Source organism: Condylura cristata, unplaced genomic scaffold (genome assembly GCF_000260355.1).
Source record: "Condylura cristata isolate star-nosed mole 26May11 unplaced genomic scaffold, ConCri1.0 scaffold00026, whole genome shotgun sequence".
Lineage (NCBI taxonomy): Eukaryota > Metazoa > Chordata > Mammalia > Eulipotyphla > Talpidae > Condylura > Condylura cristata.
Window position 1 is genome coordinate 27,740,469 of NW_004567127.1, and position 27,571 is coordinate 27,768,039.

Below are 27,571 nucleotides of genomic sequence, written 5' to 3' on the forward strand. Positions count from 1 at the left end.
AATTTTCAGTAATGAACAGTTGGTTGTGATGCCTGCAAATGAAGAGAGTGAAGCAAATACTATGTTACTTTTGTTATGCTGAAAACACCAGGAGTGAGAAAAGGAGAATGACTTTAAAATAACTAACAGTCCATGGTGATTTACAGTGTTCCACACCTGACACTTAGATAATACCATATCACAATGTTTCTCCAATTAAAAAAAAAAAAAGTACAATTGAGGGACAAGTTGAATAAATAACCGTAAAACAATGAGTCAGTTTAATTTCCCACTAGGATAAAAAGGCAACATTGATAATTCAATTTCTCACTAACCCCACAATTATAATTTGGTATACAGTCATACATTTTACACACTAACACCCTTCTAAATTGAAATTTAGTGCATTTAGTGCACCAACAGCAAAGTGAAAAAAATAATCTTTAAAAAGCCATGTTTTTAATCAATTAATAACCCAATTATCTGGTTATTATGTGAATGTTTTATAAATGGCGTATTTTACTTCATAGATCTCATATAACTCACATTTAAATCAATATTTGAAAGTGAGCATGTCCACCACGCCTGTCTTTATCCTTTTTGATTAGGGATTTGTGACATTTCATTGAGTTTTAATTCCTCAGGTAAATGGCAATAAATTTATATTTTGTTTTATTCATAGGCCCTCTGAATGTATGTGGGTTATATTTTTAATGATAACAATACAATATAATTTAATGACTCAGTTTCTGGAATCTTATGAATAAAATATAAAAGTTGAATTTAATTTGCAAGCCATTAATGAGGAGCTCTTCCCTATCTCCTCCTTCTGGTATCTTTTAAAAGATATCTAATTATTCTTACTCATTATTATGAAAGCTGTAAAAGTTGGGTCATATATATTTGCATATGTTTTCTTTTATTTTTAATCACTTTGAAAGACTGCTAAAAACTACTTCAAAAATGATTCAAAGAAAAAGGAGCATATGAGGTCTGCTTTAAGCTAATGTTACATGTAAGTTGAGCTCACTTTTGCATGTGGCCACCCTGGTGTTGCCCTGGGTTGTCGATCTTTCATCTTCAGAAATCAGTGACGCAACAAGCACCTTTGGTTGTCTAGACTTGGATAGCCCAAAATGAATTCAAGAAAATCAGGTATTTTAGGGCCTCTCTGATGACTCAGGGATTACAGTATGAGCACTATCAAGCTATCACTAGCCGCTGAGACATGAGTTCGATCCCCAGCCAGCAGCCTACTGACATGGTGCAGCAGGACCTCTCCTGCCTCACACACTGCTCCCTTTAGTGGTGTATTTCAGTAGATCTGCTTGTTCTGCTCCCTACTGTCTCTTGTGAATTCTACCCCCCCCCCCACACTCCTGCGCCTCTAGCCTATATGCCCCAGTTCTTGTGGGTATAAATAAATAAAAAATAAATGTAAGAAGAAAATTAGGTGTTTTTTGTTTGTTTTTGTTTTTGGATGAGAAGTAGCCAATACATTGGCTCAGATTACGTTCAAATGCCAAAAACTTAAAAAACTTATATGTCAGAATGATCTACAAATGTTTTATTACCAAATTTCAGAAACTTAGGAGAGCTCCTTCAGTGAGGCTGAACCATTCTGTTTCTCACTCTGCAAATGTTCTCTGTGTTTGTGCAGTAGCAGAAAGTGGTATTTAGGAAATACAAGTTTTTAAATAATCTTAAGTAAAAGTATTAGCTACCCTTCTGAGCACCTACCAGGTGTATTGTTCCAGGCATTTTACCAGTGACACCTCATTTTTCCTGCAAAACTACTCACATGAAGTAATGGTATCCTCTCAATTCATGGATGAGAAAAATGAAGAACAGAGAGATTTTACCCAGACTATTACATAAATGGAATGAACAGCAACCTGCCTCCTAAATGCACTGAGCATTTACAACCTATACAATATAGTTGTACTTCTTAATTATTGGTATTGATGCTTAGGATATAGTTTGTAAAAACAAATGTCATGCCAAATCAGATTTGGCAATGTGTATTACAAACTGATAATACACCTCTTCATAATTACTTGAATCCCAGGTACCCATGACATAGAGGGAGAGTTTAATTGCAGCCAGTGCTTACTGATATCTCAAATGAGTTTTATCTTCCTTTGCATCTTGAACACAATCCAGGATTGTGTGGTAACATGACAATATGTAAGAAGAGATTCATAATCATATAAGCCTTGGTTTAAACCTCACTTACACTGCTTCCTAGTTACAAGGCATCATGCAAGCTCTTCATACCTCTAAACCTCTGTGGCTTCATGGCTTTCTAATTATACTTCCCTGGTGAGAATGTTGAGAGGATTCAATGTAGTTATATACCTGTGGCATTTATCATTATGTCTAACCTACAATAGCCTTTAGCTGTAGCTGTTATCATGGACACAGTTCATCTTCTAAAAGTATATTCTTTCTGTTTTGTTTGTGTTTTTCTGTTTTGTGTATCTGTATATCTGATTCAATTCTTCCTTTTACAGATGGATACACCACTGATGACATTGAGTTTTATTGGCGTGGGGATGATAATGCCGTCACAGGAGTAACAAAGATTGAGCTTCCACAGTTCTCTATCGTAGATTACAAACTCATCACAAAGAAGGTTGTTTTCTCCACAGGTTTGTGTCAGGGCAAAGGGTTAAGGGAAATGTGCCTTCAATCACATTTTTTTCAAGAGTATTTACTTTTATCAGGATTGGGTCTCAGGGAAAGATGGTGACTGTAGAATATGTATCCTAAAAACCTTCCGCTGGTCCTCAAGCCTAATACTCATTTGGAACCCACTAGATTGTTTTCTATAAGGCACCACAACTAAGCTTCTCTCATTTGCAAGAGAAGGGGCTTGTTGTTAGAGACAGATTACAGGAGAAGAAATGATGACCTAGAATCATTCTCTGAATTTATGCTCTATCAGAATTGCTCATAATCTGTTGATACTTGTAGGGGTTAGTCACATCACAGTCCACACAGGTCTCACCAAGGTTGAATTCTCTGAGGACAGTCAATGGGAGGACCAGGGTAGGAATTTCCATCCATGGCTTTACCTCTTGCTTGGGAGCTAGAAATCCTTCCAGATGTTGAGATTGCCCTGATGCCTTCACCTACCTTTCTCTTGCAGTATAGAGATGTTAGGTTTCCTCAACACAAATTTTAACCAAAAGCCCAGGAAAGTAGTCAATAGACAAATACTCATGAAGGGAAAAATAATAAGTCCCCAGGAATATTCCTCTTACAATTTTTCATATTGAAATGAATTCCCCACACAGAAACTGCTAGTCCTATAACTCCAGATTTTGAATTGCCCTGCTGCTAAGGATTCAGGTACTTCTTGTCCTTGCAAAAACTACTTAGAGCAAGAATTGTATGATATGGAATACAAAGTAGACTTCAGCTTTATAAAAAGAATAACAACAGGAACTTTTCTAAATTTGAATTCTTTTGGAGCTCTGAGATGCTATGAATTTCTACATAAAACATTTACTTTAATATTAAAATTCTTGGTTTTGCCCAAGAAGGCTGCACCAGGTTTTCTTTTTAATTAGTAATCTATCTCCCCCATACTTTATCAAGGTAAATCTTTTATGTTCTAAGATCATGTCCTTTACCGCTCTTGCTTAAAGGACCTAGCTTCAAGATATGACCTGCAGTTATATTAGTGAGGCTCAGTGATTCTCCACCCTTTGCCATGCAGGGGTCTCTTTAGAATCTTGATGGGAATAATGAAATTAGAAAGAGGTCCAGGCAGTCTCATAAAAGCCTTCAATGTATTCAACACTGAGCAATTACAGTCTGAGTGTTCTAAGTCTTCTTTTGCAGAAGAGATAAAATGGAATGTGGGAAATGAGAAACTGTACGGGCCTTTAAAAGGCAGTCACCTGTAACTATTGATTGATAATGATGATGCTCTAAAATTGCCTTTCCAGGTTCCTATCCCAGGTTGTCCCTCAGCTTTAAACTGAAGAGAAACATTGGTTACTTTATCCTGCAAACGTATATGCCTTCTATCCTCATCACTATCCTCTCCTGGGTCTCCTTCTGGATTAATTATGATGCTTCAGCTGCAAGAGTGGCATTAGGTAGGCATTCCCAACTATTTGTGGAGCTTTGCCTGTGTGTGTATGTGTGTGCACATGTACATGTGCAGTTTTCTTACCCTGCAATTTGTGGTGCGTGGTAAGATCGGACCACATCATTTCAAGAATTTGAGAGACTTGAGTATTCTGATTCAGCATTAAATCAATGAAACACATATTAAAACTCTTTCATGTCAAAATTAGTGAGCTGTCCATAATGAAATTAGTTCCATCAGTTTGATATTTTTATTGAAACGTTGTTCGTGCCATCCTGTCTGATCATTGTTCAGTTTGTACCCATGCTTTCTCTTCCACCTTTTTGTTTGCAAAAAGGAAATAAGGAAATGGATCATGTACCTAGTAGAGAAGCAGACAGGATACTCAAGTCTTATTTGGGAGTTGCATGGCTCAGAGTAAAAGAAAACAGAATCTTGGGAAATGACCTATGGTTTCTCTTACTGGCCAGTTGATTTTATCTGTTAAACAGCAGAGGAAAAACATAAGTTATTTTCATGAACACTTTTATACTACTAACACAAATATAGTAAATTATGGCCTTAGTACAATTTTTATTATTTCCAGTTCTTTCTAACACTTTAAAAATATTGAATTAACTCTCCCACTGAGAGATCTCAATTATATTACTTGCTTATTGAAGTCATTCATTTATTTATTCAGCAAATACTTTCTGAATACCTTCTGTTCCCCAGACATGCTAGGCACTGGAGGTACAGCATTGTCTTTTTGCAAATTATGTTCTAGCTGTTACACATAGGCAGTAGCTTTATTACACATACAGATTATATAAGACAGTGATTCTATAGTGGAAAGTAAGCCAGGTCAGGACTTTGGACATTCCAGGGCTTCAGTTTAGACTAATAACGGTGGGCCTCATTCTCAGTTGTCAACAGAGCAAAGGCATGAATAAGAGAAAGAACCACTTAGATATCTGGGTGCAAATATTCCAGACCATGACACAGGCCCAGAGATCAATACGTGACAAGCATATCAGCAAGGGAACCAACAGAAATGTGCACGGTGAGTTCAGGAGGAAAGCTAATTACAGGGAGAGAGGACGACAAGATTCTGAAGCAGTTCAGGGGCCTTGACAAAGACTGTGCTTTTATTCAATGTGAAATTAGAGTGTCACTGAACAAGGAAATAACATGATTTGATTTCAGTTTTAAAAGGATCATAATTAGCTGCTGTACTGAGATTCAATCGTGGAGGTCACAGGAAGGAGAGGAGAAGTAATGATCTCCAGGTCCCAGTCAGGACCCCTGTGTATCGTCTCTTAAAATAGAATCGAGCTCCCCCTGTGTACCAGTCTGAGGTACATTTGGTATTTACTTGGTTTATAACACTCTTTTCATGAAGTTGTGGAGAGACCCACTAGACAAAGGTCCCTGTGTAATTTTGTTTTATTATATCTGTAGTGTTTTTAACACAGTGAGTGAATAGTGTTCAGGAAATTTTCACTGCATCCTAACCCATTGCACCACCAGAGAGGGCCCACCTTAAGAGTCCTTTAGTGGGCTAAAGTACTGTCCCCTGTTTTTAGAAAGCTCTTTTCAGCAACCTTCCCACAGGTCCATCTTCACACTTGATCACATGTGCTTGGTTGCTTGGGCAGCTCCCATTCATCCTTCTGACTCACCTCACTGTGGCCACTTCCTTCTCACTTCTGTACCACCTCACTAGGCTGAACTGGCACCTGCTCACCTCTCACCCAAAACACCATTTCTCCCACTACCTCTGATTCACACATCTAGTCCCCCTTCACAACCTAAAACTGTAAATGTAAGCATAGATGTAAGGAATTGCTCCTCAAGGTATATGTTGGCTGTGGATTGATGATTTATGCATCACTTTAGGGCCCACCACAGGGTTGGTGTAGAATAAGTGTCCAGTAAGTATTTTGGGGCATATATGGATGAATAAAAGGACGATTAACCTATTTACCTTCAAGAGAACATGGAAATGGGAATATCATTTCTCAAACTCTCCCATTTTTTTTCAGGAATCACAACTGTGCTCACAATGACCACTATCAACACCCATCTCCGGGAGACACTCCCAAAAATTCCCTATGTGAAGGCCATTGATATGTACCTGATGGGGTGCTTTGTCTTTGTTTTCATGGCCCTTCTGGAATATGCTTTGGTCAACTACATCTTCTTTGGAAGGGGACCCCAACGCCAAAAGAAAGCAGCTGAGAAGGCTGCAAGTGTCAACAATGAGAAGATGCGCTTGGATGTCAACAAGGTAAATTCAGACACCTTGCAGCTCTTGTTTTTTAAACTTATAGAAGAATGCGAGCAATATAGGCTAAGAATCTTGATTATCTGGGTCAGGGAAGGGAACAGGTTATTTTCTCCAAATTCTACAAATCATTATTGACCAAGGCACATTTAATGCCCAAACAAACAACACAACTTCAGGATTCCCATTTCATTAATGCAGGGTTGCCCAAACTCTAGTCATCTGAGAACCAGCCCCCTTGCCTTCTTTAGATTCCAGTAAGATTTATACTGTCCTTTACTTTAAATTTTAATTTACATTTACAATTCATTGAAATGTTAAAAAGCAAATGATTGTTTCCTTCACATTTATTCACACCTTTTAAATTTTAATTTAATATCACTAAAAGCTGTTCCCCTTCTTGGAAAATACTATTAAGTAGAAATAACTAAAGAAAAACCTTGCTAATCACTGGTAGACAAAGGCCTTGGGTCTGAAGTCTATATTCACTCCGATTTTAAAAAAAGAGAGACATGTACAAAGATGTACCAAAGTTCTACCAGCCACCAACTGAGACTTTTTCCTTGAAGGAATCAGAAAGATCAAAGAGAACAGAGGTGGAGAGAAGCGCATTCTGAAGTGACAAAGTAGTACTTAAACCTTACATATGTACGACTTAAAATTATGGAGTCTCTGAGCTACTGTCTTGCTTAAGTCAAACATGAACATAGGGCCAGTCCCACACAACCATAAGCTCTATTTGTTCTTTAAGACAAGCTTTCTTAACCAGATGCCCACTAAATGATGAGAAAACATTAAAGAATAATGAGGCCCGAGGTCCTTCCCCTGGCCTCCAGGCTGAGATGCCCTGAGGTTTGCCAGGGCATATACTTTTTAATTTCTCCACAGGCCATTCTAATTTGCAGCCCACAATTTAGCATCTAGACTTTTGAGACTTTTGATAATGATTCCAGAGTACCCTTCTCTTTACTCTCAAAATGTGCCTTCTCCTGCTTTTCCATTATAGAACTTTCTGTGTGAAACAGAGTATTTGTAGATATATTTTCTCATGGTTCATATTCATACCTTTCAAAATATACAAAGAAAACAAGATCTTTTAAATATCCCCATGTTTGTAAAGTAGATTTGTAAAGTAGATTAACTATTACAATAATTACTTTGTTGATATTTTAATGTTTCTAACTTTGATCAAATTCTAATGCTAGCACATCATAAATATTTTCTACCTTGAGTTTTATTGGCAGCAAACTCCAGGAATGCTTCTGATTTACTAAACTTCCCCACATGTCTGTAGCCTGACATTGTGATTCTGGACTAGTCTCTACTCCAAGGTTCTAATCTCTAGTCTCCAATCATGCCCAGGAGATAATATTTGTAATTGGCCAGTTCTAAGTATGACCCTTGAAAATCCATGAACTCAGGTCTAGGTAATTGTGGTCTCTTTCCAGTGCCAAAGTTTTCACCTCTTGAAATCTGTCAATAAATTCCAACCTAGCATTGAGTCTCTGAGGCTACTAACTGAGAAGGTGCTTTTAAACCCATTGTATGATTTTCCTGATGTGGTATCATTAGTAAAGAAGAGAAAATAAACAAGTAAATGAGCCCGTTTATAGGATGTCCTTTGAAATGTGTCCAGATCCATTGACTAATACAAAGCTGACTTAATAGGATAATATTCTGATCACTTTTCACTTTCCTCTACTCTATTTTTTCATACCAGTTTACAATTAAATGATAAATTTAAGACCCAGCAAGTGGTGGCTTTATAGTGAATTGAACCTGAAGAGCTTCAGATTGTTTGAAAGCCACTGTGTTGAGCTGTTGGTGAAGAACAGTACCCAACACTTGCCCACTGGCTGGCAAGGTTGGCGCCACAATGTCCAGCACAGATTATGAGAGAACAGAAAAGATGCCCTGGGTTCTTCCAATACAGGTTTTCTCAAAACACAGGCAATTGTGCCCCTCGGAGGATCTTTGCCAATGTCTGGATGTTTGAGGTTGGTCAAAACTAGAGGAAGGGAATTGTTATAGATGTCTAGTGGGTGGAGGGCAGGGCGTGCTGAAGATCCAGTGGTGCAGTTGGCCAGCACCCCTGTCCCTCAACAAAGAATTGTCAAGCCCCAGTGCCAGTTTTTTTGAAGCTAAAAAATCTCTACTCTAGAACCTCCCTGGGGCCTTAAGGGTCAAGTCTCAACACAGCTACCACCACAGAGGCCTGAGTTCAGTGGCCAGAATTCAACCCCCTGGCAGGGAGCTGAACTCTCCTGTTTTGCCCTTTGCTTCCCCTCAGCAGTGTCTTTCAAGAAATCCTCCTGTCTGCTCTCCCGCACTGTCTCTGGTGAATCCTTTGACCCCCATACCTCTGGCCTGCACCACAGTTCTTCTATGCAAAAACAAATAAATAAAATACTAAAAACAAACAAACAAACAAAAAAACGCCCATTCTAATGCAGTCCCGTTTGTTAATAATGAGAAATAAAGCCCATAAAATTGTAAGATACTTGTCCTACTTTTAAACCCTTTAAGCAAGTATTTTCTCTATTTGGTATGTATGACATCAAGATCGCAGGAGTTAGGAGTATGTTTCTGAACAGTTATTTTTGGAATAAGTCAGTTTCAACATTACCTTCTACTTAATGATTGTGTGGAAATAAGCAAAGAAAATCACCCTTTATGGCCCTTCTATTTCCTCATTAATAAAATGGGCTGGTTACCTTTCTCCTAAAATTGTTATGACTATTATTTGTGAGATGTGTGGACAGGATAACACGTTCTTCAGGGCTGAAATGCTCTTGTAAGCAGTAAATATTAATAAACTATCACACTGTTATTGATAAGCATTATTACCCTTTAAAGTGTAGTCATCAAATCTGTCAGTGATACTTGCTTGTGTATTTAATGTGCTTCACCACTTTGGATGCTATCCCACCCTAAAGCAAATATTCCCCAGAGGAATGTTTTAGACGAGAAGTTGTAAAGTCCAAGCTAGGAAATGATTTCTTAACTGGTCTTAGCTGTAAAATCTATAGTAAATCAACCACTTTAAACCTGATAAACTGTTGCTCAGACCAAAATACTTGCAGCCATCTGGAATAGGTTAAAACTAAAAGGTGACCCTGTAACATCCCAGTTGCCCACAGTTTTCTTTTGAAGCCAGCATGGAAGGTTAAAGGAGATTTGATTACAATGACTTTCTTTTGTATTAACATCATGAATAATGCACTCTCTTTCTCTCTCTTTTTTTTTTTTCAAAAGTGTCCCTTCTTTTCAACTGTGATTCTAAAGTGTTGTGGGTTCTCCCCACTCCCCAAAGATCAGGCCCATATAATCAACCAAGCATTGTTGGCTGCTGGAGGAAAATTAATCACTGGAAGAGGGATTGGCTTTTTTACCTTCTCTGGATGGTTTCCTGAGAGAGAAGCAGTATATCAAGTCACCATTGTGATTTTTATACTGTGCTCTGTCCCAGGTCAGGAAGGAATGAAAACAGGAATTATAACCAGGGAGGGGAGTGAACTCTCTACTGTGTCCCTGCCTTTTCCCCCAAATTTCCAATCTCTTGTCTATTCATTTTCAGTGAATTTAATTTAATCATAGTAACCGCAACCCTTAAAACAATCTTGTCTTGCCATTTAGCTGAGACACAACCTATACTCTTAAAATAATAAAACATCCAAGGTTGCAAAGCAGAACTGACAGAATTTCAGAGATGATCTAACTTTTCATTTCCTTATCTTATATATTTTTCACTATACTAGCAGTTGAAAAAAATAAGATAATTTTTTAAAATCATTCCTTATTAATCTGTATTTTCAGTTCAGTTGACTTCACCTGAAAAACAACCCATTTATCTACAAAGGAGAGACTATGTCATCAGTTGTCTTCATGTGACAAGTTGTAAAAAAAATTAAATTTTGAAAAATAGTCTTCAAACCAATAAGGTGTCTATTGAATATTTCCCCCAAATATCTTCTTAGTAGCTCCAAATTTTATGATCATTATCCTAGCGTGAAGTAATTCCTTCCTATCATCTCTTGCATTCTTCTATCTGTATGTGTGTGTCCTTATAGAATTTGCTCTTGAGTAATTGCACCCCATTTTCTTGCTCAGGCTGCCAAGTTTTCAACTCTCTGTTTATCTTTTAAGTTGTGTCATCTTGCTCATTTTTCTGCCAGTAACTAAGTGTCTATATATTTGAGAATTTAGTTACTCCTAGCTTTTCACCACCTTGATCTGGCATATCTGAAATGCTTCCAAAATCCTTAATATGATCAGAGACAAAAAACACCAGTTCTCCAAGTAAAATTGCACCAAAAAGATCTGGGAGCTTCCTTTATTCTGCTTTCATAGATATGCAAGTATCAGTGCTGTCTATCCTCTGTGCTGAATTTTCTGTTATGCAAAGCCACTAAGAACTTAAGTCTACTTATTTCTAGGTCTTGGAATTAGATTTTTTTAAGTGATACATTAAGAAGATAAAAGTAATTAGAAATGCTGTTCTCTGTCAGCGTTAGTCCTACTAAAGGCCAATAGCATTTATCTATATCCAATTAACTTTAACCACCAATTCTAATCTAGTGGCATCCGTCAACTTAATTAGCACATTCTCTACTTTGTCTTCCAGATATTTTATAAAGATATTAAACAAAATGGGACCCAATATCGATCCTTGTGGGACCCTACTGGAAACCTCTCCCCAACTAGACGGACTACCAATTACGATTTCTCTCTGTATACGGTTAGATAGCCAGCTTTTAATCCATTTACTTGTATTTCTGTTGGAACCACTTTGCTTAGCTGTTCCCTTGAAAAGAATGTCTGGGGTCTTTGCAGATAATCAATGAATTTGTATCCTGAAAGCCTTGGGAATAAGTTAAATGCTTTCATGAAACTCTCTATGAGGTTTTCCTGGGTTTCTTTTGTAAGGTAGCTTTGACAGTGATAAATGTCAGTGATCCATTCAGTCATTGTTCTGCTAGAGGGAAAAAAAAAATATATCATACTTTGAGATTCCTTTTCATTTGCATTGGCAGGCGAGTGTGTCATTATGTGCCCTGACTTTTCTCAGTTTTCTTGTTGGTTTCCCTCAGTTAACAGAATAAGTGGAAAGTTATACATTTCTTCTATCGGTTAGCTCAAAACTCAGAAACCTGTATTTACTGTCTTAGATTATTTATGTCAAAGAAGATTATATGTTGCATCAAGTCCTTGTTTATTGTTAGTTGTTTTACAGATAAGTGTTGTTTTGACAGACCCAGCACAATAATAATGAGAAGCAAGTGGCAATAATTGAGATTATTCCCTCTGGAAAATATTGACTTAAATGAATTCCAAACAAAAACTATTTTTGACTAACACTTATGAATCTGAATCTTCATGTGTTTGAAATTCCTAACTGACAAGTTGCTACACATATTGCCTTTCATATTGGAGAGGAAGAGGGGGAAATAGGAGATAAGATTGATAATTGTCACCAGTCTATTTTCTCATCTACTATTTGTCCAACACCAGGCTATTATCTTTTTTTTTTTAAATTTTCATTCATTGGGAAGGCAATAGATGCATTCAATACTGTGTCTCTTTCCTATGAGGACTTGATGCTAAGTACTATGTACCTTCTTAATATTTGGGTATGATCCTAAATTCCTTAAGACCTCATTGCTAATACTTTTGGGTTAGAGGACAGATGTGGTTTACCTATCAAATTGCTACTTTGTTTTGGTATTTTCAGTTTCTTTTTAATTTCTTGTTGTGCTATATTGTGGCTTTAGGTGGGTTCCAGGAAAAGAGATATTTGAGGCTTTCTTACTCATTATTTTAGCCTTAATCCTCTAATGTCTGGTCTCTTAGACTATTTCATTTGTGTGGTCCCTGCTGTTCTTGTTTTTAACTGTACTGCATTTGTTGAAATTGAAGTCGACTGATTTGGCTGTGCAAGATTCTGGGTAGAATGCTAATCATTTAGAAAAAGATGTTTGACAGTTGGAGTCTGGGTTAATGATGAATACTATTAAAAGAATGTTGTTGTTATTATTATTTTTTTCAATCAAAGTCTAAGTATACTACATGATTGGTATAGTTCCAGGAAAATTCTGAGAGCATGAGGGTATTTTATAAAACATGTGTCTATTTGGTCCATTAAATGTTCAGTTGGTGTCTTGGGTCAATGACAGTCTCTGATGACATGACCTGAACTCACATTTGACAGTATCTCTATTTCATAAAACATGCTGTGAAAGAGAATGCTCATTGGTTTCTATTGAAATATAAATCTGTAATGTCTTCTGTTCTGGTAGTTTGTTTATTTGTGTGTGTGTATTTTTGTTTTTTTGGTTGGTTATGCCTCAATTCTATTCTCTTAGTTTTCTTGTAAGTTCATATCAGAGTGTGAATTAAGGACTGGTATTCAGCAGTTCCAGTAATGAGCACTGAGCAAACCTGTCCTTCATAAAGGCATCGGAATGTGTGATAAAGCTCAGAGATCCCAGGGGGAGAGGAGGCGGGGCTGTGTGTGCTGGCTTTTGAATTAGATTGACCTAGACTCACATGCAGGCCTGGTCTTTTATGAGCTGGGTGGTATTATACTTGTTTAACCTTTCCATCCTTCAGATTCCTCAGCTGAAAACTGAAACACTGATTTCATTAGGTGGAACCTCTGAGAGGATTAAATGAAATAATTATGTTAAGAAACTTACATAGTGCCAGGCAAAGAACACTCAAGAAACCATTGCTATTATTTTGGAAATGATACCAGGGAGGGCGAATCTTTCTGTTTTTCTTTTTTGAATTTTAGATCTATTACTATTTTCCTAATTATGAACTAATTCAGTCACTTTTTAAAAATTGGGCAAAAGACATTAAAATCACCAATATCCCCAGACCCCAACATAATCATCAATAACACTGCTTTTCATTCACACTCAGTGACATATTTTTATATAAATAATTGTGCTCTACTCTTGTGAACATTACTATTTCCACTTAGCTTATATAGTTACATATATATGCAATATATACTGATTGTATATTTAATAAGGCATCTTATTGAATGCATGTGCCATCATTTATGTACATGTGCACCTCTTGCTAAATATTTGCCTAGTGTTTAAATAGTTTTCATTATAAAAATTCAAAAAAAAGGAATCCCATTTGGACATGTTTGCACACCATTGATTCCTGCACACCATTGATAGGTCTCTTAAAATGGATTTCTGGGTCAAAGGGAACTCTCTTTTAAATGGTGACATACTGCAAGCATTTCCCTAGAAAGTTCTGTTATTGCTTGCACACCTACTAACGTATAAGAGTGTGGGAGTGTACACACACACATTCAAATACATACACATGCACGCGTGTGTAATACGATCATGCCCATTATCACCCACCCCTGAAAATGGTGAAGAAACAAAAAAATAATATTTAACTGTGTCTAATTGTGAAAAGTGTTGGAGACATGGAATCAGAAATATCTAAACACCCAGGACAGTTTACTTCTTTCCCATCCCAGAGTCAGGCGAATGAAACAGCCATAGAAAAACAATGAAATAAAACAACCCCCAGTTCAAATAGGGGTGGGCAGCATGACAGGACGGCAGTGCAGGAGGAGCAAAGCCAATACCTGGATAAGTAAGATTCTGAGCATTTACTCCAGATAGCTTGAGCAAATTGGGGAAACCCAATGGCCATCTGATATAGTTCAAGTCAAACTATCTGAACAAAGAGAATGCGTAGCAACTGAGCAGGGAAACTACCGGTGGGGCTTAGGGAGGACCAGCTGGCAAAGAACAGTGACTCCCTTACTGGAAATAAATAAATTTATGTATTTATAGATAAATACATAAATTTATTTATTTCCAGTAATTTACATAAATTTATTTATAAATACATAAATTTATTTATAAATATATTTATTATTATTTATTTATTATTGCAAAAACTTTTGCAAGAGAATTTTAAAGTTCATTCTTATCCTTAAAGTTTATTCTTACAAAAAGTTCTTATATATACTAACTTTAGGATAAGAATAAACTTTAAAATTCTATTGCAAAAGTTTTGTTTCTTTCACCAAAAAAGTTTAGCATATGTAACAAATGATCAAGTATGAGATGATAAATAAGGTGATTTAAAATGAAAGCAAGGCAGTCTCCATGGAACCACTAACTTGAATCTAAAACAGTAAAAGTGAGAATCACTATGGCCTAAAAAATGCAAGGTAGTAACACACAGTTCAAGCTATATGTACAGGAAGACATCATGTATTGGAAAAAAGAAAAATGGCAGGAGGGAACAACAGATCCAGTTAGGGAATTGTAATAAATATATAGGACAGAGACAGTGCATTTTGCATAAAGAGCCATGTTAGTGAATTATAGAATAGAAAAAAATATTCATATCTGATATCAATAATTTATAATAGTAGCAATAATAAATATTTCTTGTATCTATTCTGCATCTAGTCACCTTAACATATATAGCATCTGGACTCCTTATTGCAGTAATTGTAATTCTGTAGATGATGATTTGAGCATAATTAATTTGCTTGAGGTTAGATGGCTGGGAAATGATTACACCAAAACTATAACTAGAGGCTACTCTGTTAGCTGCATTGCTGTGCGTTATGTATTTATACGTACCTATGATGAAATGCATCAGTAAACCAAAAGGGTATGGTGGGTTCCAAGATCAAAAGGATTTACACTCTCATCACCACTATACTATATCCAGTCAAAAAAAAAAAAAAAAATGAATGATGTAGAAGGGGTAAGATTGGCATTCTACCCCTCCACATCTTTATTAAATTCTTTAAGACAATGGGAAAAAGTTACAGGTTTATGAGGGGGAGAAAATATAAATGGAGAATATTATTAATACAGAAAGGAAAAGGAATATTTTTTTAAACCTCAACATGCAAAGTCATAGGGAACATTGCATAAATGAGTCATTATTTTCAAATATTAGCCTACTTAAACAATCTAGCCCCAAGAAAAGGTATAAGCTAAGAATTTTAGAATAAGAAAAGCCTGCAGGCTGATAGCATTTAGAACTACAACAGCATTTAAAAAGAATATTCTTAGAATTTAAGTCATACAACTCCAGAAATTAAGGATGTAAACTAAAATATCATTGAAATATTTTTTAAAATGATATAATGGAGTATCGTTAAAAAAAAAATCAGGACAATAATCCAATAATGTGAACCAAAATTACAAATAGTTCAGGTAAAAGAGGGAGAAACTGTTTTTTAATTCATAGCAAAAAATAAAATCCTTTTATTTTTATAGTTCATGAATCAATAACTTGAATAGTAAGGCTATGTTTAAAACTAACATAGGTGTGATTATGGCAGGGTTTCTCAAAGCATCTGCTGTAGAGTCTCCTGGATGCTTGCTGGAAGATTCTATTCCACTGACATGTAAGAAACCATAGTCATTAGTGGGAAAATTTTTAAAAATGCATTTTTAATCTCACTGATCTCTGTATCCATACTACAGCATGAAAGTCACTGCAGTAAAAGAATCCAACACTGACAAATCATCTTCTAAAAACCTTACATAATAAGAAGAAAGCAAAGAAATATGCAGATAATGTAACTAAGTCTAGACTTCAGAAAGAAGGGTGGGAACAATTTAAAAGCAAAAGAAGAGCAGAAAGGAAGATGATAGAATTAAGAACAAGTTTGTCTTATCTATTATAACTGGAGCGGACTCACCTATCAAAAGAATAAGATTCTCAGGTTGAATCAAACAAGTACCCCAACAAAATGCTGTGTAATAGAGATTCTTTTAAAGTTAAGATCTTGGAAAATAGTCCAAGTAAAAGGCAAAATTGAGGCAATATTGAGAAAAGTGTGAAGAATATTGAGACTTGACTTCTAACTGAAGAGGGTTGAGTTTAAGATGAAGTATTAAGACAGGTATTTTATAATGGTAACCCAAACTATGTAATCATTGATCAATAATTAATGTATACTTCATATTATTTAAAATGAATTATCATCCAAATAGTGTGATAGGAAATAAAAAGAAAAAAGGCCCTCCCTGGTGGCCCCACGGGTTAAAACACAGCACTGTGATGTTAGCCTCAGCTGCTTAGGCTCTAGTTCAGTCCTGGCCCAGGAGCTGACACACATGGCACAGCAGACCTCTCCTGTCTCAGTCGCTGCTCTCCTCAACACTGTATTTCAGTAGATCCACCTGTTCTGCTTCCCACTGGTGGGTATCTCTGGTGAATCCTCTCACTGCTCCTGCATCTCTGGCCTTGCCCTAGTTCTCTATATATAAATAAATAGATCTTTAAAATAAAAAAATGACAGAAACATTACCTTAGTATATTTAATAAAGTTTATTATTATATGAGTTCATTTGTTATAACTCATGCTTCAAAGAAAAAAATTAATTGAGGTATTTTTAGAAAATAATGGCAATTTATAGTACTACATAATCCTATGGAATGGAGTTAGACCACTGAATAGTGGAAAAGGTATTGCTTCAAATACATTTCTTGGTAGTAATTTTTTACATGAGTTAAATTTACAATTCTCAAAGTTATAGAAAAAGAGCAACAAAACCATTAAACTAGCAGAAGAAAATAATCTAAATCAATTATGAGTTAAATTAGACAATCATGTCAAATTAAATTCTTAAAAGAAGTAAAAATGGGGAAATAACTAATCAAAGAAAAGTTTATTGGAGAGAGAAAAGGGAGTCAAAATTCTACACCAAAGTAGAACTTTTAAAACCTATTTGTGACATAGAAAGCTGAATTTAAAAGAAAATTAGGCAACCATCTTAGAAAATGTGGATGAAATACATGACAGATATAGAAAATATAAATTAGCAAAACTGACCCTAAGAGAGGAAGAAAACAAAAACAGGCCAATTACCTGAGATAAAATGTAGAAAATTGACAGAAAAACCTAATTCCTACTTCAAAAAGAACATTTGGCTCAGAAGGTTTCAACAATAAATCCTGTCAAACATTAAAAAGCAGATACTTCCCATGATATTTAAACTATTACAGAGCTTAGCAGAAAGAAGAAAAATCTTCTAATAATGTAGAAAGTGGCATAAACATCCATAAGGTGCCAAAACCATGTCTGAAAGATAAAAATAAGTAAAGAAAACTTCACTAATAAGTAACACTGAGGTAAAAACCTTAAAGAAACTTATCTAGCTGAATCCAGAGATTACTAACAGCAAAAGGTAACACCACCATATGTTTTTTCAAAATAAAAGAATATCATTTACTATGTTGATAAATTGAAAGGGTGGAAAGGTTTATATCCTGTAGGGAGTTACTGAAAAGATCATAAAAATTCCGCATACATTCTGGTTATAAATTTACAGTAGCTTTGGAACAAGGCAACAATGATTATTTCCTTGCTGTAGTTTTGTGTACTTCTCTTTAACCAAAAGCTCCATCTCTTGCCTCATAGGATGGAGCAGTTAGAACAGGAACAATCAAGGGTGCTCACCATCCTCTCTATTTTTTAACATCTAAAACTGATTAGCCAGGGGAATTACAGAAGAGGCCTTCCTTGGTTGTACAACGGGTTAGGACACAGAACTGCAAGATTGTGGCAGCTACTTGAGTGCAAGTCCAATCCCTGACCTCAGAGGTGACCCACATGGCACAGCAGACCTCTCCTGGCCCACCACTGCTCCCCTCAGCAGTGTATTTCATCAGTCGGCCCGTTCTGCTCCCCACTCTGTCTCTGGTGAATCCTCTCACCGCCCCTGCACTTCTGGCTTGTACCCCAGTTTTGTATGCATAAATAAATAAATCTTTTTTAAAAATTACAAAAGGATAAATGAAGGATATTTGACAAAAAAAAAACTATGCTTTTACTCAAGCAAAGGTGAAGGGAATTAACTGGGAAGAATTCTTAAAAATGATATAAGATTGTAGAAGTATTTCCACAGATTCACTCTATGAAAAGATGCTACAAGACACTAAAGAGTCATGATAAAGAAGAAAAGAGCCCTTTACCAATAATATAATATTTTTTAAATAGGAAAATACTTTTTTTTAAAGCAACGTTTTAGAGGAATCTGTTCTTTTAAAGATTTATTTTATTTTTGCATACAAAATCTGGGGTGCAGGCCAGAGATACAGTAGATGGGCAGTTAGAGGATCACCTGATGCAGAATGGAACTCAGAATAGGTGGACTGACTGAAATACACCGCTGAGATGGCCACTGGGAATATTTAAATGTATTTCCATTTCTGGCAAGGCAGAGAGGTCTGCTGCACCTTGTATGTCACCTCCCTGGCTGGGGGTCGAACTGGTGCTGCAGTGACTGCAGATAGATTCATAGTGCTGAGACTTAAGCTCTTGCACCACCAAGAAGGCCCAGAATCTGTTCTTTCTAAATGACTCTGAGTTTAGGATGATCTCATGGATGACCTCGGACTTTGGTTTGGGTTTTTATTTTAGAAATGATTTATTCGTCTAAAGTTTACTGGAAAAGAAAAGGATAGCTGTATAAAGAACAAGGAAAATGAAAAATAAGAAGAAATGTAGCTCTATCTGAAGTTTGATAGAACAATAGAGACTTTGGCAGAATAGCACTGGCCAAAAATGTTCTCTAGATAGAACAGAAACTGACTTAGAGAATGTAACAAAAAATTAAGTTCTTACTAAAAATATCATTTCATGTCATTTGAAACATGTAAATTAATAAAAGAATAGCAATGAGCAACTGGATGGTCATTGGGAATCTTTAAATGTATTTTAATTTCTCTTTCCCAACCCACCCTACAGAATAGTTCTAGAAGTCAAAGATGCAAATATTTTAGAAAGAGTAAGTACATAAAAGGCAAAATCATGCATAAAATGTGGATTAGGTAAACCAAGACAGAAAAATCCAGAATCCAGGAAATAATGATAAAATGTTTGACCTTATAAAAGGGTTTAATTCCTCTGTCTTCCTGTTTTGTCATTCTGATCAAGCTTTTCTTTCCACAATGAACATTTCAATTTTTTTATCTTTGTTCTAAATATATTCTAAAAGTACAGTTATTTTCATTATCATTAAAAATATATGAAATTAATGAATAGCAATGAGCAACTGGATGGCCACTGGGAATATTTAAATGTATTTCCATTTGTTTAGCCCTTCCTCCAGACTTTTTTGAAAATATAAGAAAGGAAAACCCATTGAAAGCCCACATTTTTGATGAGGGAAAACCCCCTCTATTTTGTAACCATTTTTATATATTTATTATTCTAAAATTTTCCCTTTATCCCAGTTGATTGATTGCTCTTCACAAATTATAATGTCTATACTATTTTAAATTTCTCTCATATTTAACTTGTATCTCTCAGATTTCTTAAACAATTGACTGTCTTTTTATACATTTATGTGCTATTTAAATTGATTTTCCTATCAAGTGTTCTATTTTGATTCTTACCTATTTTTCTTTGTTTTGGTTTTAAGTCTTCTAAGTAGAAGAAAGATTTTAACCATTTATCATGTCTGTGATATATATATGGTATATACACACATGTTATATTTACATACTACTTGTTTATTGCAAGTATTTTCCCTGCGCTGTCATTTATTCCATAACAAGTTTTCAACTTTTATATTTATTTATTTAAACTTAAGTAATTTCTGGATTTTCTAGAATAGATAAAATTCCTTTTGAAACTCTAGATTAAGCATAGCCTAAATTTTCTTGAGAGTTTTTTATTTTTATTTGTTGCTTCATGTTTTATATTTACTTCATCATGAGTAATGCATTACTCTTGGTGCAAGACAGTCTTTAACTTGATGTGTTTCCAGGGGTAGAACCAATAAATAGCATCAAGATTTTTAAAAACTGGTTTTCCTACTAGTACATTTACAGAGTGGATAGGGTTCTAGGAACTCTCTTTAACTGTGTATCTTTCTGCAGTGTTAGAATTGTTACAATGAGTATTTATTACCTTTAAATTTTAAGAATGTTTATTGTGTGTGCACAGGTATGTACCTATACATGCAAACATACATACACATTCTAATCTGATTTTGAAGTCTGATCCTATGATCTTTATTCTCTCTCTTACAAACACACACTCACAATCACATGCACACACACATACACACACCATATTTACCACACCCATATACACATAAACCACAAACACATGTTCTGCTTTTTCCAACTCTTTTTTCACTTAACTAGTATTCTAGTAGTTACATCTAGTAGTGATTACATCAAAATACTCATGCTTGTTTGTAAAAATTATTATTTATATTGTAGACTAACAATCAGTGTTACCAGAAAGAAAATAAATGAAGGTAGGAAAGAGAGAGAGAAAGAGAAGGAAGGAAGAAGAGAGGATGAGGGCGAGGGGGCTGGCTGGGTTAGTCCCTGCTTTACCCTAGGAGCATCAAGCCCGTGATGACCAGCTTTTTTGTCCATGTTACCACTAGAGATTCACAATTCCAGTGATAGGTGAACAGAGACCCCTCATTTTTTTCAACCCAAGATGCACCTACAGCAACACTTCAGCCTTCCTGCACTTAAAAGTCCTAAGTGAACTAGACTGAAATGCAGGACACTCAGGATTCCAGGGTCAAGGCTGTCATTTAATAAACTGTGTAACATAAGACAAGTCAACCCCTTTTGCAAACTAGGGGTGTAATCACCAGGATCTTAGCCCCGTAAGCATCATATACTTCGAGATTGTTTACTGAATGTTCCGACCTGAAATTCACTAGTCCCATAGTCTCCTTTCAGTTAAACCTACTGTCATTTATTTTTGCTCCAAGATTTACTACTGAATTTAAAATGTACAGGGTATATATATATTCTAGTGTTCTAGTGTTACTTGAAAACCATTTGAACACATTCACTTTTGAAAAAAAAATGAAATTGTGGAGAGAAATGTCATGCAATACTTTCCTGTGGTAGGAACTACTTAAGACCCATCTCCCTCCCCCAAAATGACACATCTGATAAGGTAGACTTTTTACCTTGGGTAAAGTATATAGTACTAAGTAGCTTGGTACTTAAATACAGAGTACATAGTAATTAACCAAGTAGACAGGTCCCATAGATCATCATAATATCGTGTCCTGGCACATCTACATTTTCCTAATGTGCTTCTTATGGTGCCTCATTTAAGTACATCAAACGCCATCAGAATCTTTGAGGACAGGTATAATGCCCATTCCTAGGTAAGTAAATGGAACAGAGAAAGCACCTAGGAAACAATCCAGGAGCAAAGTCACTTGAGCCTCCCTGCCCTGTTACGTTCCATCAAAAGGTCAGTTTTCACAGCTCTTCCATGAAGTGAACTTGGTCATCTCCTGTCCTACTATGAAAATCAGAACCCAAAATCTTAATTTTGAAATATATTCATTCTGTTAGGATACCCAGTTCACTGCTCAACAATAGTTAATGAACAACACTTAATAAATATATGTAAGCTTTGTATTTTTTTCAGAATGGCTAGTAATACTTTGTCTCTTTAGGTGTTCGATTTATTCTAGAATTCCAAATGACAGAATGTTGTTAGTTCAATATCAGACATCGAATCCATTTTTAACTCATATATTCTTTAAGGAAAAGCACAAAGTAATCTTCAAATTCAAGACAAAAATTTACCTTTGGAGACTCCGACTCCTGGCATTAGTGTGATGATTACCTATACCTATAAACCCTTATGTCTTTTCCACCTTTGTTTTAAAAATAAACAAATAAATAAATTGAAGTTGTATTTTACAGTTGATGAAATCTCAGATTCTAGGAAATGGTATAACTGATCCAGTATCAGCAATATAATTATTACTGGGAAAATTCTGGAAAGATCATGTTTGTTGAAAAAAAGGAGAAGAAAAAAAACTATTTCATGAATAGCTTTGGGAATCACATTCTGGTATTAAATTTTTACTAACCAACTTCTGTTAATATTAAATTATTTTGTAAATAGAAAAAAAATACAGTACCTCTAGGAAGCCTTGTGATCCTAAAGACTTGTTTATGGCCTCTGCTGAAAAGAGGTTTGCACGATTGCTTGGTGCTTGTTAAATTTTGGTAAAGGGCATCGAGGGAGACATAACAATAATGGACTCTGACATAGTTTTGAAATCTCCCTCAGCCAGAAATGAGCTATCTCTGCCTCTCCACACTGCTGCTAGTTTCAGCTGCAAGAATTTGCTGGAAACTGGACTGATTCCAAGGGTCCCAGAGCAGGTTTCCTCTGCTGAGGTGGTAACCTCCATGGGGCCAAGCATTTCTGAGTCTTGACGGCAAGTCTGAGTCTTATAGCCTCCATTTGCACCCCTTCTTCATAGCCCCCACAGAAACACATGCAACCAGAGTTGACAGGAGCAATTTCATATGGGTGCATCACTCAGCAAGTGCTTACCAAACCATTGCTCCTGAGAAAGTGTAATAGCTAAAAGCACAGGCAGGTCGAGCTTCATCCCACCCATGAAATTTGGGATTTCAGACAGTCCTGAGTTCAAGCTCCCTAACTACCTCTGTGAGCATGGGAAAGCTTTCTGGGCCTCAGTTTTCTCACTTGTTAAGTGGAGCTTATTGTTCCACCCTCAAAAGATGGTTTCAGGGAGCATGAAGAGGGCCTAGGGAGAATGCCTGGAGGACTGTAGAGGTTACCTAAGTGGTAACTGCGAAGTCGATGTCTCTCAGGAAAGGAACCTCAAGAGCAAAACTTGATGCTTCCTCTCTCTGAGATTTGTCCCTAAATCCAGAATCATTATCTTTGTTGGTCTGATGGGAAGGGCCACTGGCCCCGGACAAACACAAGAAAAATCTCAGTGACTCCCTCTCAGCACCCAGCACCATGTAGACACCCGAGTTTCACGGAAGGAGATGTTTCCTTCTGAAGCTGTTTCAGGAAGGGCCTCACTGAGCACAGAACACCCCGTCCCCCTTCCCAACAAAATCTGGCTGTTCTGCCTGGTCTGGAGGCCCATAGCTACAATGGAATAATAGTGTTGTTTGTTTTCTTGGACTGAGAATTGGCAGCAGCATATGCAGAAAAAATTAAAGAGTGCCTGGGGACAAAGAATATCTCTAACTTACATAGGTGAGACATTTTTTCTGAATTTAATAAATTTAAGATATCAAATCACTCGACAGATTGCTCGCTTTTTTTTTTTTCTGTTATATATTTACAATATATATTTTTCTTTTTTTTTCCTCCCACCAGCATCTCTCATATCCTTCTGGCCTGGGTTTAAAATATAACCATGCCTACCTATCCCTTGAAAGAACATTAAAAGATCCCCTCATTTTGCAAGTGAAGAAACTAACAACCAGAAAAGGAGACTGACTAATCCAAGAACACACAGTACTGAGCTAATGAACACTCATGTCTCCAGCATCACTTGTCTGAAGGCCAGCAGCACCTTATTCATGGTCTGCGTGATACCTCATGATATGGCCTGCGTGATTCCTCAGTCCTTTGCACATAGAACTTTGGAACTCTAAGAACTGTTAGGAAGCAGGCACTGTTCTCTCCCTATTCTAACCACTACACACAACATGGAGCAGACCATGCCCCTGTCTGCACCACTAGTGATGTCTTCAGAGCTAACATTTACCAAAAACTTATAATTGCTCTGCGTGAGTGATCTCTTTCCAGCCATTGCCTGCCACCCAACAGCACAGTGCAGGGCCTCATCCTCAGAACACAGTATCACTGATCAGTAAACATCTAAGCAGTATAGAGGCCCCAACCCATCCTGGATTCCCTGAATCAGAATTTCTCATGGGCTAAGAATATTAATATTGGCACATTTCCAGAATGTTTCTGAAGCTTATGAAAGGAAAAGGTTTGTCAAAGTTCTCGGTTTGACAGTCCGCTAAGATTGCACCATTGACAGAAACTGAGGGCCCTAAAGCAGGTGCATTCAGTCACAGGGCTAGTAACTAACCAGTCTGGGATTTGAACTCAGGTCCTTTTTTCTTTGAGCATTATCAGGGTCAGATAATATCCTGCTGAAACATACAATTCTTCAACAAGGTTGACTGCTGGATTTGCTATTCTTTCCTACCTTCATTCTTCATTTACTTCATCCCCTCCGTCTGCAACTTGTGTTTCATGATGCTTATCCTCTATCTGACATCGTCTGCAGGTCTCGGGGCTAGCCATAGGATGTGGGAAGGAAGAGAGAGATGTTTGACAAGCTGGATTCAGATGACTTGTCCCCTTCAACACAGTGGGGAGTCAGGGTGGCTAGGGCATTTGGCAAATACTCGCTGAGGTGATTCACCATGTAATTGGCTAACCACACAGAAATCATCAGACCACAGCTGTCTGTGGGCTCCCCAGCTGGAGTAGATTTTATGGCTGCTTCTCCAGCTCAATGTCCCCCCTGAGGGTTTGGCAGGTACTTTGATGGTGATTAATTCAGCATCCTGTGAGGGGAGCATGAAAAGCATGAACTCCACCATTTTCTGCCTAGAGGATGAAGAGTCCTTTTATCAAGCTTGGAGAGCTCCCCTATGCTCTTGGAAAATTACAATTTGAAAAAATAAGAAAAAAAGAAAATCCAATAGTCATTGACTTTTATAAATTGAGGGGATCCAAGAGACCATGTAAACCAGCAGTTGCTGCCAACCTTCAGTGTAGATTAGGGTGAGTCTTTGTTTTTTAAAAAAATGTTTTTTTATTAAGGTATTTTGGCTTACATCAGTTGTATTTTAGAGAGATGTTTGAGGGTACCCTCACCCCTTTCGGGTGTACCCATAGTACACCCACTGCCAAAGCAGTTCACCAGCATAGTTCCTCCCCACCCACCCCCACTTTGTTCAGCCCCCTATTTCTCCTCCTGCTCTGGATGTTTCAGTTCTATTGTTCAAAGGTTAATTTATAAGTTTGACATTATTTGATCTTTTATTTGGTTTCTCTATATACCACAGATAAATGACATCATCAGTATTTGTCCTTCTCCTTCTGACTTCTTTTGTTTAGAATAATGTCCCAGCTTCACCCATATTGTCCCAAATGGCAAGCATTTATCATTTTATGTAGCTGAATAGTATTCCATTTTATACACATACATACACACACATACCACATCTTCTCGATCCTCTGAGTGTACATGTCTGGCAAATTCTCTGTGAGCTCAAGGCTGCTAATCTGTGGGCCCCACTGAGTATCAGAGCCCAAGGCTGGGGGACAAGCTGGAAAAGGAAGGACTTCAACATTATATCTTTGTATATCTTTGTCTACTGTGTCTTCCCTGCTAAATTCCTTTGAAATTGCAATTCCTTCCCCTTCCTTATCTTAGCTGAGTTAGGATTTTTTTAAGATTTATTTATTTGTACATGCCAGAGCTATAGGGGTGGTGAGAGGATTCACCAGAGACAGAGTGGGGAGAACAGGCAGATTGATGAAGTACACTGCTGAGAGGGAGCAGAAGGGGAGACAGGAGAGGGCTGCTGCACCATGTGGTCACCTCTGGGGCAGGGATCGGGCTTGCACTGAAGAGGCCATGGCCAGTTTGCAGTGCTATGCTTTAACCCCCTGTGCCACCAGGGAGGGAACTTAGCTGAGTTATTTAAGATGGCAAGTTACACCTTCGTGCCAACCCTGTGCCACCAGTGCTTACCATCTTCGTGCCTATTCTGTGACTCTGGAGTATTGCTGGGGCAGCGCCTCCCACAGGATTAGGAAGAAAACCCCACTTAGGAAAGTTATTTTAATATGCAGATGCTGAAACCCAGACATATCAGTGTTTGTTTAGGGTCTGTAAGTTAGTATTAGAAGTGGGACTGAAGAAAGCTGGAATAACCTGTGTTTCTCTGAGTGATACATTTGCTTCTCAGGCTGCATGTGATGCTTCTCAGGCTGCATATGATGCTTCTCAGGCTACATATGATGCTGCATATGATGCTCAGTTCTATAATTGACAGAACCAGTCAGAGGGCAATTTGGATTTCATAAGCTGAGATACTCAACCTATGTTAGGCTCCGAAAAGTTGTGCAATTTTGGGAAAAGAATTAGTTTAGGCTGTCATTTTGATACCCATAAGATGAGGTGGCCATGTCTGTTCATTCTGTTCATTCCATTCATTCTTTCAAGTTCTTTCTGTTGCAGAGGGCTTGAGATAAAAGATAGGAAAGCCATTTGTGAAACTTAAGTGATTTAAATAAATGAGGGAACTTTTATTAAAATTGCTATAGGATAACATCAAGATTTACTCACAAGATTTTGGAAAAGATCATGGAAAAGAACTTTTTTATAATTATAATTATAAATTATTCATCATCTTGCCATTGTCCTAGGCTGAGTTTTAACTGAAATGATTGAAAACCACTGTTTGAATTTTATTAATGAGACCTTAGTGATTTACTACCCAGTTTTAATATATGTGCTGTGCAAAGCATGCATAGAGGTATGGGGGTGAGGGAAAGAGTGCGAATGAGCAAGTTAGTGTAGGGGCACTGAGGAAATCATCTCTCTGCCCTCCAGGTTCTTCTAGGCTGGCAAATGATCAGATAAACTTCAGACAGATTGATAAGGAAAACTGCAAAGACAATGTTTATTAAAAACATGCATTTCCTGTCTACATGGGAGAAAACCAGTGTAACAGACTAACTTACCTTCATGGCTCTGGGCTCCATTTTAAAATAGCTCAGCTAAGACAAGGGAAGTTGGGAAAGCAACAGACAGGCCAGTTAGGGAGCTTACCAGGAAAGACATGGTAGCTGAAGATAAGTAGATTTTACTTCTATCTTCTCCTTGGAAAACAGATATGGAGGTTAGGTCTTTCTGTACATGCCTTTGTAGAAGTTTATATGTAAGGCCTCCCTGACACATAGGGAGTTAAGTTGCAGCACTATGAAGCTATCCACAGCCACTGTAGCACAGTTTAATCCCCGGCTGGGGAGGTAACCCACATGGTGCAGCAGACCTCTCCTGTTTCACCAGCCTGCTGCACCCATCAGCAGTGTATTTCAGTCAATCTGCTTGTTCTCCATCTCTGGTGAATCCTCTCACACACACATCCCACCCCAGTACCTCTGGCCTGTACCCCAGTCCTTACATACATAAGTAATAATTTTTTTGTTTCTTTTTTAAAAAAGTTTATGTGTAAATATCTTTTTCAAAATCAAAAAGTCTTTAAAAATTCTAAAATAAAAACCTTATCTTAAAAAAAAAAAATCAAGAAGTCTTTTTAATTCACCTAGTCTTCAGAGCCCCTTCTGACCAAAAGGACATATTTGGGGATGGTGGATTTTTGCGCCCCTACACCAG

At 37.0% G+C, this 27,571-nt stretch overlaps 1 protein-coding gene across 2 annotated transcripts in view; it reads left to right on the forward strand.

Annotated features, from left to right (window-relative positions):
- The window catches only part of LOC101624732 (gamma-aminobutyric acid receptor subunit beta-2), a 141,527-nt gene that overhangs the window by 94,864 nt on the left and 19,092 nt on the right, over positions 1 to 27,571 (forward strand). For both annotated transcript variants that reach the window (XM_012730187.1, XM_012730188.1), the window contains exons 3-5: positions 2,493 to 2,630; positions 3,936 to 4,088; positions 6,106 to 6,350. In XM_012730187.1, the coding sequence (XP_012585641.1) occupies positions 2,493 to 2,630; positions 3,936 to 4,088; positions 6,106 to 6,350 (536 nt within the window). The remainder of the gene's footprint in view (positions 1 to 2,492; positions 2,631 to 3,935; positions 4,089 to 6,105; positions 6,351 to 27,571) is intronic.